Source organism: Malania oleifera, chromosome 13 (genome assembly GCF_029873635.1).
Source record: "Malania oleifera isolate guangnan ecotype guangnan chromosome 13, ASM2987363v1, whole genome shotgun sequence".
Taxonomy (NCBI): domain Eukaryota; kingdom Viridiplantae; phylum Streptophyta; class Magnoliopsida; order Santalales; family Ximeniaceae; genus Malania; species Malania oleifera.
In genome coordinates this window covers 13,557,612-13,570,021 of record NC_080429.1, presented here as the reverse complement: position 1 = coordinate 13,570,021, position 12,410 = coordinate 13,557,612, and the positions used below count along the sequence as shown (strand labels likewise).

General features: G+C 38.2%; 1 protein-coding gene across 23 annotated transcripts in view; it reads right to left on the bottom strand.

The window, feature by feature from the left end:
- Nucleotides 1-283: 283 nt before the first annotated feature.
- Nucleotides 284-12,410, bottom strand: part of LOC131145499 (E3 ubiquitin ligase BIG BROTHER-related-like) — a 51,270-nt gene continuing 39,143 nt past the window's right edge. For 12 of the 23 annotated variants that reach the window (XM_058094624.1, XM_058094623.1, XM_058094617.1 and 9 more), the window contains exons 8-9: nucleotides 1,866-1,974; nucleotides 284-730 (exon numbers count right to left, since the gene is read on the bottom strand). In XM_058094624.1, the coding sequence (XP_057950607.1) occupies nucleotides 686-730; nucleotides 1,866-1,974 (154 nt within the window). In that variant the 3' untranslated portion in view covers nucleotides 284-685. Of the gene's footprint in view, nucleotides 1,975-12,410 lie in introns of all 23 variants that reach the window. The other 11 variants (XM_058094611.1, XM_058094603.1, XM_058094607.1 and 8 more) reach the window with 1 other exon arrangement.

Here is a 12,410-nt window from a genome sequence, read left to right as displayed (position 1 = left end):
CAAATAAAACAATCATAATATATAAATTAAACAACTTACATACATTTATACATATAAATTGTCATCATAAAACAAATCCCAATGTGTTTCATGAATAAGCAAGCAAAGCTACTCATTGTATTGAGCCTGAGCTATTGAATAATCAATCCACTCAGCTACACACTCATCCCTCAATATCAAACAAACACATACAGGCATGCTTATATTAATAGGCAAATTTTCAGTGCTATTGGGCAAGGAAGATCTACGCAGCATAAGAATGAGAATGCTGAAACTAGCAGGATTCAAATCAAGGAAGCCTTAACTGAACGGTCAGCCCCATAGCAATGAAATATATAAATAGACATGCTATAACAAGAAGATTATCAGGTTCATACGCACTCAGAGCCACCAACCAGCAGCCACGAGACCCCTGAAGTGCTCAAAATAACAAAGCATAAACCCTATATCGATTCCAATAGAGGGGGAGGGGCAATTCATGCAAGAGGGCCCTAATTACACTTAATAAAAGCAAGAGGCTTTTTTACACAAGATTTTTCAATTTATTTGTTATTCTTTTAAAGTTTCGTGCCATGCTCCATGAAAATTGGAAAACTAGGGTGATTATCCCACCTACACATTGCAAGAGTCCATACAAATATGTTCATACCCGGGCTGCAATTCTTTGGACGCAAGCATCTGTAGATCAGAACTTAGGCAACACAACCTCCTCGATGCACGAAGGGCAATTCTGTAAAAGAGAGAGAATTATGTACAACTTTTTGGAGGACAAACAGAAGATTCAGAAGAAAAAAATTTCCTATTAGTTTGAAAGCTATTGGGCATTGACGAGGGTCATAATCAAACAAGTATTTGAGCAACTTGCCGACTCCGGGCAATTTTGGAGATTCAGAATGGAAAATCAAACTGATATATATAATAAAACTAGTTACAAAATATAAAGCAACTTGCTATCGTGGCTAAAAAAAATGCATTCCTTACGTTTACAAGTAGAACCTTTCAAGAGCAAAAAATGGGGACAAATATAGAATTTATAAGATATTTGCAGTTTTATCACGCATAAAACATGAGACATGAAGTTTCTATGCATTGAATACTCAAACATAGAAGCCACTATCAGCTTAAGTACGTCACAAATTTCAAAAATTAATTTTAACACTCACACATAACAATTATTGAATAATGATCAACATTGGCTCTGCTTGGTCATTGTTAAATTTCCACTCCGCCTAAAGCTCAAGCATTTAGGTTGTCCAACAATGCATATCAGGCCTTAACACTTTCCCACACACGCAGCCCGATAGCACGTGGAGAGATAAAAAAATGACGAACAACACCTGTTGTAGGGAATAAGATAATTCTTAACAAATAATAAACGGAAGCAACAATACTAGAACCCAGGACCTCTTGGCAACCATGACTTTGATATCTGTTAGATTAGCACTATAACTAAATGTTTAAGCTGTTAGGTTGTGGGCCGACAATGTATATCAAACCTTAAGACTCACAACCATTTATATTTTCTTGGTGAATTCAAAAATAGAACATCAGAATTTTTTCTAAATTTTACATTAAAATTCAACACGTGTTTCAATTAAATGTAATATTTGCAATTGCACATCTTTAAGGAAAGCAAACACTTCTCCACCCAACCCCCAACCAAAAAAAGAAAGATTCCATGAGGCTAAAACATTTCTAACAAGTCATTCCTCAGTATCCAACGTACTTCGCTTGGGCTAGGATTCGTGACTACTAGCAACTACTCCAAGCACAGACAACCAAAGTAATCTAGAAAATGACGAATGGAAATTTCTTTTTTTTTTTTTTTTTTTTTTTGTAATTATGACAAATGGAATATAACTTACTTTACTTTGCCTCAACCAGCGGGTAATGCATTTTGTATGATACATGTGCATACACGGCAGAGTGGTCAACTCATCTCGGTTTTTGTATTCATTTTGACATATCACACACCTAAAATGCAGAAAGGATAGAAGTATTAATCAACAAAAATATCATGAAATATGAAAATAATTCAGATCAGAAAATTTGGGAACAATTTTCTGTTTTCCACCATTCATATTTCAGGATATGCACAAAAATTTTAGCATTGCCAGTAACTTAACTTAGACATGAACACTTCCATAATATTGATAGCCAAAGGTTAGCACCACTCTTCATCCAAAGGAAGCAAGGTTAACTTTGATAAACCATGGCAGCCTCTTTACCAGAAAAGGGAGTACTGAAATCATTTGCTTCATTCAATAGTGCATAATATAACCAATTAACATACGTGTAATCACTAATCTAAGATTCAGCAATCAAGAAGAAACTTGCATCAGAACTCATCCTGATCAAGCTTTTCTGATAACCACTGTGTTGACATACTTGACCAGGTTCAGATTTAGGAAATAAATTTTCAACTAAATGTTTACCTCATTAAAAATTTATATCTTTATGATACATTACCATAATTTTCATCGTGATACATAAAACCAACAGTTTTGAGCTGATGGGAAAATTTCTAGTTTTAAAATGAACAAGTTTTATTTCAGCACATAAATGATAATACTACATAAAACTTATTTAAAAATATGCACATGATGTCAATAAAAAACATAAGCTGTTAAATTTAATTTTCAACTTTCAATGCAGTTTGTAGAATAAATTTAAGATCCACATCACGAGAAGGATGTGCACTCCCATATAACACTCTTAAAACAACCAAATTAGTAATGAAGATTGGAGCCAAATTGTCCAAACATGAAATATGATAAACAGGGCAGGATGAAAACATGGAAGAAGTTAAGACAAACAATTAGCTGTTTATATTTGCCCATGCAGCTCTCTCTCTCTCTCTCTCTCTCTCTCTCTCTCTCTCTAGACACACACACACACACACAGATGCATAGACAAGGGGGTGTTAATTAGGCAATGTAAATTAGTTAGCTGAAAATATTTGATGAACCACAACTTCAGTATGAGAGAATCGAACTGACCAGCTGTACGGGATCAACTGAAACAGAACCAACCAAATTGGATGGTCCTACACCCCCAAAACCAAACCAACCAAACTGTTGTTAATCAACTAGCTAAATTGAAATAGTTTTCATAAAGAGTGATGAAAAGAAAACAATAGAGGTAGCAATACACACAAATCTGGTTATTTGGTGCAAATGAAAGGAGTACTCATTGTTTGAGCATTTCTTGAACACATTACAACTTTGAATTAACCTTGACAAATGGGCTCCATGTAGATAAAGAAAGAGCATTTGACAATGACATTTGACAAAAATCAAACAATTGAAAATCAGCCACTGTTTCGATATCCAATCAGCCAAACATCAATCATTAGCCCAACCAAAATTCCAGGGTTTCAATTCACAAGCCACAAGAACAAGAAGAATGGAGAAACTCTAAGGATCGATCAACCAATGCTCTAGTAGGACACTCTGACTTGCAAGAGACAGGAGTTTTTGAGAGATCAAGACCGTCTTTTTAAAGGAGAAAACTAAATATATAGTTATATACCAAGGATTTTTAAGGAGAGGGAAAAGTTTTCAAAGGAAAAAACCACTTTCGAACTGACAAGTTCAGATATCAAAACCAAGCCGAACTGATATATCTATAAAACATGTTGTACAGTTAGAGATGGAGGAAAGGAGGAGAGAAAAATCTGATGGTAGTTTCCTGATGCATTACATACAATTCTAAATGTAATATATATATATATATATATATATATATAATAAAAAGCATGCAAGATAAATGTACCACACTAACACCTCATAATTACTAAAATAGCAAGCTCTCTTCTAACACTCTCCCCTCAAGCTTGAGGTGTATAAATATCACCTAACCCTAAGCTTATTAGTTGTTACAACCATTAGATGCCAGGCTTAAATAAAGCCTTCGTGAAAACATTGCCCAACTGATACAAAGATTTTATAAATGGAGTCCTAGCAACCTTCTTTAACACAGCATCCCTGACAAATGAGGATCAACTTGAATGTGCTTTGTCTTCTCGTGAAACACACAGTCGCTAGCAATAAATACAGCAACTTGATTATTACAAAACATATCTATTGGTTTCGTTACCAAGAACCCAATCTCTAATACAAGAGATTTCAACTATAAAAACTCAATCACAATATTATAGCTCGATATTATTCTAAAGCATGTTTGTTTCTTACTAAGCCAGGAAACAAGATTAGCACCCACAAATTTAAAATAGTAGTACATCTTCGATCATCAATAGCCCAATCTGTCAAAAAAGGATACCATAATCTCACAATTTATAATACATTTATAAATCAAACCTTTGCTTGGTGAGCCTTTGAGATACCATAGAATCTTAAAAACAACATCCAAGTGCTACTGTTTGGGATTTTCCATAAACTAATTCACCACGCCTACAACTGGGGATAATGCCATGTGTTATAGCCTTAAAATTCTGCGATCCTAACACATGGTTTTGTTGCATAATTATTGACTTGAAAGTATGGTTGGTTAACTTGGATGCAACTATGTGATTGTCATAATGATGGTTTCGATATGTCATTGTGATGTGATTGGCCCAAATAGTTTTGATTGCGGTGTTCTCGGATCTAAGATGCATGGTTTGTAGATCCTTGGTGGTTACTCATATGTGACCGAGAGTGCTTTGAAGAATAACTTTTGAGGGGAACACCAACTGTGCATCCTACCTCCCCCAATATCTTGATGGTTGGGTATTAAGTGAGCAACCCTGATGAGTGCTCAAGGAGAGGCCCTCAACGTCCTCGAGGGGTGTCTTGGGCTTACGTGTGACATTAGGAGCCCCACAAATAATCCATTCGAGAATGGGATTGCGTAGGTGTCTCTGACTCGAAGGTTTAGGTGTACGTCCTTCTTAGTCGTTGGCTAGACAATTGGACAGTATCATCTAAGACCCCAATTGTACTAAGGGGATGAGAGTTACCTTAAGTACCGATGGAATGTGAATTATTTCCCTTATTGTTCAAGTTAGGATTCCTTGGTGATGACCCTAGTTGGTTCAAGGGTAGTTGAGTCATAGGGCTAGGCATGACCATTGGATTAGACACTTGAGTGTTTCCTTAGATAAGGATCTGTACGGCTGGGATGGACTTGATGTAGTTTTGCAACCGCATGGGCGTGACTCCTTGACACTTTAAGAGGATTTTGATAGGGATGATTCCTTTTGGCCATTAAGAACTCTACATCTTTGACAGTTGGTGTCAGAGCGGATCTCTCAATATCAATTTAGAATAAGATTAAAATTGTTGGCATCAACTCGTGTGAGTATTCAGATTGTGACATTGAGTGGGGGAAGAAGCAAGTTATCTTTGAGTGAGTTCTTATCTCTCTTTCTCCCCTCTTGTCATGTAACCCGTTGCGGATAATGAAATGGAAGTTGACCTTTAGTGAATATCTTGCAAATATTAGGTTACTTGATGGTACCCTATACCATTCGATAAGGGATGAGGGTTGATGGAAGGGAAATAAGATGAGAATACCTTGTGCCTTTCGAGGCAAGTATTTTTGCTACACTTGGGAGTCGCATGCTTATTAAAATCGCGATCTAGATCGTAGGATCGTATGATTCTACGATCCAGATTCGCCCAAACAATCCAAGTCACAACAAAAGTCAGAATCAATTAGAATCATGGTAGAATCATTAGAATCATAGAATCGGAATCATAAGTAGAATTGTACAAATCCTACTTTGTTACCTGAATTGGGATTTTTTCCCCTTTTTGGGCTTCAATAATGTGGCCCGATACATGTTTTATTTTCCCCAAAGACCCCAAGAGGTTTATGTTTGGTCCAAAGTCTTCTAAAACTGGAGCAAAATGGCTCACACCCTCCCATCAAAGAACAGATTCAGTAGAATCTGCACCAGATTTCCTTGGAGTTCGACACCTCAGTCCTCTACTCATTGAAATTCAGCAATCCTGCACCTGAATTCTCTCCTGTTCGACAATCCAAGAGCCCTCCATATGGTGACTGGTGTTTGATCTGCAGCAACTAGCAGTCTTGCTGTTTTTGATCAACAGTTCTTTGGCGTTCAACAACCAGACAGAGTTCCTGGGGTTCCACAAAAACTTAGCTCTCAGTCCTCTTCCTTCTTTGGTGTTCGACAAGAACAAATCAGTCCTCCTCAACATAAAGTTCTTGTTTGATTAGTAGCAGCCAAGAAAAGAGCCAAGCCAGCTGGCCCAGTAAAGCTGCAGAGGTATGCTTTGAAAGAAATTGTTTGCTTCTTGAAAAGACTCAATAGTGAGCACTGTTTTTCTCCTTCTTCTTCTCCTTTTCTTGCTCTTCTTCTTTTTCTTCTTTTTGTTGTTTGAACTTTTTATTGTATTTTAACTTCTTATACTAAGTTACCAACCAAGGTTTTAGTCTTAAGATTTGTCATAAAGTTCAACATATATAATTTTTTATATATTTATTTTACATTGAAAGTAGAGTCTTACGATTCTAGATCCGATTCTACGATTCAATCCTACAGACCCCTCCAACAATCCCATTTAGAATCCAAATTCCAACCACCTTGGGGAGTCGTCTTATGGTGGTTGGCACTTGAGCTCAGATGGTTATTTGTGGAGACTTTGTGGTATCCTAATTCCATAGGCAAACGTGATAGTCTTAGATTTGGGGGAAGTGGACAGTTAGAGGAGTTTGCCCAAAGGTGTCTTTATGATACTTGAGAAGTTCGTACCCATAGAGAGAGGTGAAATTCTTAGATCAATAGGAAATAATGAGTTGTGAGCATTTGGAGAGATGTCCTCGAGCCTCAAGTGCTGTGCTGTGTTGGTTATAGTGGTGACATTTACCTAGTGGGGTATGAAATTGAAGGGAACCATGAATGTTGCTTGTTGGACTTCATTAAAACCCAATTGCTCGCATCATATGTTTTGGTAGGGACGAATGCGGTTGGAGACTGCTATTGTGGAATTGACGGAAGTGCATTTGCACGATTTACATTTGTGCCTTATCGTTGACCCATGCCAAAGGGCATTGGGATGAGTTTGCTAAAGGGCATTGTGACAAGTATTGCCAAAGTGCATTTGAGCCATGTTGCCAATGGGCACATGCGCGATTGTGGCCAAAGGGTTGTTCTTGTTTGTTGTTGTTGTGCAGGTTTGTATAGCAGAACAAAGCCAAAGGACCGCCTTTTAAATGAAAGGTCGAATTCGGGCCAAGGGGCAAAGATTTCAGAATGATAACCACGACAGACTGTGGTTGAGATTGGTTTTGTTAGAGGACAAAAGAATGGATATTGTTGAGCTTCGATTTGAATAACCCCAACAAACTGGGGTTGAGAGGGGTTTTTGTCAGAGGACCAGAGATTGTAAATCGTTGAGCTTCAATTTGGGTTTTGAGATTTGGACATCTACGGATATGGAAGATTGCCCTCAATATTGAAGCTAGTCACCGGTGGTGTGACTTGAGCTTTTGAAACTTAAGGAATTGAGGAAGTTATTGTGTTGATCATGTGATTGGATTTGTGTTGATCAATTACTTTAGAATGGTGGTATTCTAGGTTGTGTCGGTTATCTCATGAGGAATTGGGTTGTGAACCACAGATCTTGAGATTGTTCGTCTTTTGTGGAGTTTCCTTGGGGTGGACTCATCCTTGGAGTTGTGTTCGTGAGCCTCCTCGGGTGGGAACTCGCCTTTGGAACAACTTGTCAGATTCGAGTGGTTGGCTTGCTAGACATGGTAACCCCATGGTTTTGAGATCAGTTGTTTGGAAAAGACAAGGAGTGGATCCATCTATGGAGTTGTGTTTTGTTAGACTCCAAGGTGGAAACAACAATTTGTTGGTTTCAAGCTTTGAAGTTGATTGGTTAAGTACCAAGTTTTTTGATGGTCGAACTTATAGAACCTCTGAGATGGGATCTATTCTTGGGTGGTATGATTCGTAAGGACTTTTAAGATTATTGATCATCAAACAATAGTACCATACAGAGTATTTAATTGGCTTTTGATAGAACCTTGGATCAAATGTGATTGTGGGCTGGTTGCTCCGCATGCTAAAATGAGATGAGTCTCAGTTGGTTTGAGATTGAGTTTGGCTTCGAGAAGTGGTTTGCTCTTTGAAACTCAGGTAAGAGTTAGGCTTCGAGAGACAAAGTTGTAAATATGTATCCGTATAAAGGATTAAGAGTTTGTCTTCTAGGAGTGTTTTAATCTTCAGAACTAATGGTATGTTGGTTGGCAATCAGCTTGCCGTTGAGTTGTAAACCTTAGACATGAGAAGTCCAAGGTTGGTTTAGAGATCTGAGTGTGGTTTAGAAGAATATGCATTTGGTTTCGGCTTTGAGTTTGGGTTGAAGACCTTGTGTTTTGAGATGTGTGCCACGAGTGACTTCAAACCAGAATGGAATTAAGTCTACCATGGGATCAAAGATAAGATTGGCTACTGTGAAGAGTTTCGACTTGTGGTTGATTGAAGCCTCCTATGTTGGGGTTTAGCGAGCATAGCTGAAACTTGGTTCGTGTATGTTCATCAACAAGGACGTTGATAGACTAAATGTGGGAAAAATGTTAAGGCCCTAGAGTTCTTTGACCCTAATGGTTTTCGTGCATGATTATTGACTTAGAGGTATGGTCGGTTAACCTAGATGCAACTGTGCAGTTGTCACGATGATGGTTTTGGTATGTCACTGTGATATTGTGGTTGGTCCAAATAGTTCTCATTATGGTGTTCTCGAATCCAACATGTATGATTAGTAGATCCTTGGTGGTTACTTGTATGTGAACAAGAATACTTTCAAGAATGAATTTTAGGATAAACATCAAGTGCACATCCTACCTCCGCGAGTATCTTGATGGGTACTAAGTGAGCAACCTTAAGAAACACTCAAGGGCGAGCTCTTGACATCCTCAAGGGGTGTCTTGGGTTTCCATGTGGGATCGGAGCCCCACAAACGATCCATTTGGGAATGGGATCGCACAGGTCTCTCTGGCTTGAAGGTTTAGGTATACATGCTTCTTAGCCATCAAATATGCAATTGGGCAGTATCATCTAAGACCCTGGTTGTACTAAGGGATGAGAGCTACCTCGGTACTAGTGGAATGTGTTTTATTTCCCTTACATGTTCGAGTATGAGTTCCTTGGTAATAACCTTAGTTGGTTCAAGGGTAGTCGAGCCATAAGACATGACCATTAGGTTAGAAACTTGAGTGTGTCCTTAGATAAGGATGTGTACAACTAGGCTGGACTTGGTGTAGTCCTGCCGCTGCACAAGTGTGACTCCTTGACACTTTAGGAGGATTTTGGCAAGACTGATTCCTTTTGGCCATTGAGAACTCTACGTCCGTGACACCATGAATCTCTAGTAGCAATCAAGTAAATCAACTAGCCAACCACCTATATCGGCATTTGTGTTTAAAGTCCAATCCAACATCCCTACACAAATTTATGTTGGGATCCATAAGAGCGCCCAACATACAAGTATCACTTAGAAAGTCCGAGGTATGTCGTCACGGAGATGGATTCAACTCTTTCTTCCACTATACAATCTCAAAACCAAGAAAGTAACACAGCATAAACAAGTCCTTGTTTTGAAATTTTCTTCAAGCCACTGCTTCACATATGCAATCCCGCTTTGACCCCTAGCAGTGATGATGATATAATTAACATAAACTACTAGAAGTACGACATTAATCTCCTTTTTACGGACAACAATAGAATGATCAATGCAGCATTGGATAAACCAAATGTAGAGACCATCATACTAAATTGTCAAACCAAGCTCGATGGGCTGATTAAGACCATAATGGCCTAATGCAACATGCATACCTCACCATCCTCCCCCCTATGCAACATATGAGGTTGCTCCATGTATACCTACTCCTACAAATCTCCATGCAAGAAGGCACTCTTCGCATTCAACTCATATAAGGGCCATTCATAATTAGGTACCAATGAGATCAATATAAGAACAAAATTTGGTAGGGCAACATGATTAAAGGTCTCAAAATCATCAATACCATGTATTTGGGTGTATTCCTTGGCAACCAATTGAGTTTTAAGCTGTTTGATGGAGTCTTCACAAATATATTTGATGGTGCAGACCCAACCACACCTAACCAACTCCTTACCAAAAGGAGGAAGATCCACCAAGAAGTCCTATGTTTCTTGAGTCATAAAGGTATCCATTTCTACATCCATTGCATGCTTCCACCTAGGCTTAGCACGCGAGGAAGGGATAGAAATAGAGGAAGTGGGCAAGGCAAAAGAGTGCATAAGACTAGGAAAGTAAAGAACTAAAAACGTAATAAGAAGTTAAGTAGCCAACTAAGAACTGCTGAGTACATGTTTGGATACCTTCCCAAAGAGCAAATCAACAAATCCAAGTTACGTGGTGATGAACCTCTAGAATCAAAAGTTAAAGATTGAAGGACCCATATGATGTATTGTTGTATGATATGGCTTTGAGCTTCTTTTGAAAATTATGAAAGAGTTGGGTTGAATGAAAAACAAGAGCACCTTAATTAATTAATCCAAAAAAGGAACCCAAAATTGGCATGATAACGTTCTTTCTGGGATTCTCAAGGTCAAAGAAGCCTGATGATTTTGACATGATACCTGATGGTTATGGGGTGGAATGATATTTAAAGGGAGGTAATATAAAACCAAATGAAAAATCATAATCTTTGCTTGATTAATGTTTTAACATTTTGAAGTTATCATGGTACCATTCAAAAGACGGGTGTGTAAGTGGTGCCTAAACCTAGCTTTGGTATTGTAGACCATGACTACTGATTTCTTGGACCTAGGCTTAGCTAGAGACCAACTAATTGGTAGTAATTAGGTAAAATTAACCACACCTAAGTAAATAAAAGGTTAATCGCAACTCTGTGGAACCCTTAACATGATTAAACCCCCACACATCATTTTAGGATCACCATTCCAGTCAAGGCGTCGGATCCCAATCCACATGTGTTGACAAATTTCCTATAGCTTTTGAAGAGAAGGATAACCCAAACGAGCATGCAATTGATCCATAGTGTCCAAAGTGGCGCAATGGTGGCTAGAGTCCCCAGGTTATCACACACAAAAATAATAATAATAATAATAATATGTACCACCACCACCATCAAAATAGTACAAATCATCCTTCTCAAGCCCTCTACCAATCATCTTCTTGAGATCTTGAACAACGCAATGAGAAGAAATGGTCACATGAAAATTATGAGAGTTAGTTACTTGGCTAATTGATAACAAGTTTAAAGGAAAGTTAGGTACACATACCATAGAGGAAAGAGGAACAAGAAAAGAAAAACATTGCCACCACTAGAAACTAGCGTAACCAAACCATAAAAAAGAGTGACCTTAGAGAGTGTAAAGTAGTGGGTTTCAAGGACTCAAATAAATTAGGACTACATGTCATACAAGAGGAGGCACCACAATCAATAACTAATGGTCAAAAGGATGAAAAGGCAAGAGCCTTGTACCTAAATGGGCCACGATAGCACTAGGTGTAGAAGATTGAGTTAGAGTTGTTGAACCATTAAAATATTGTTGTACTCCCCTCTCTGGACATGGTAGATGATGTACTCAACTTCAAGTGGAGTGGCCACGTGCACTTTTAAGTGTCAACACTAGAATAACCATCAGCAAAGACTTATTGGCCAAGTAGATATCCCATGGAGTCAACAGTATGATTGTCCTTCCCACAATGTGCGCAATGTGATAATTCTCGTGACATACTCCTTATCTTGATACTCTACCTCTACAATAAGCACCACCTAAACTTCATCCCCATCCTCCAACACTTTCCCTACCATGGTTAGAGGTAGCGCAAACCATGCTTGAACTATCACTGGAATAAGCTTGAGAAGAAGAATAGGAGCCATCTTTGGTGATCGTTGGGTTCTAGCATATGCTTCATTCATTGATGACATGGATTTACTAGCATGAATTTGATCACAAAAGGATTGAACATCTAGACTCCAAACAAAAACTTTTGGCAACCAAGAACTTTGCACGTTGCCTCTTCATCATACATCAAAATTAACTATACCCTTTCGAATGCTACAATATTCACCGATGGACCTACTTTCTCAGTCGTATTTCAAAAACTTCTAATACATGTCAAATACACAAGTTGATTTTTTTCTTGTGAGAAGCTTTCACAAAGACCATCAAATACAGCCCTGGCTATTCCATGAAACATCACACACTCATCAACTCATGGCTCCATGTTGTTCCATGACCACATAAGCAACATGTCATTCGCTGACATCCAATCTTCATAACCCTTAAAAGAGTATGAAGACAGAGCAGAATGTAACAGATACTTGGACTTCTCTTTTTGCACTAATATACCTAAGACCGTTAAATGATCCAACCAATTTGATGGGATGTGTACATTAACAATAGTAGCCACCAGCCA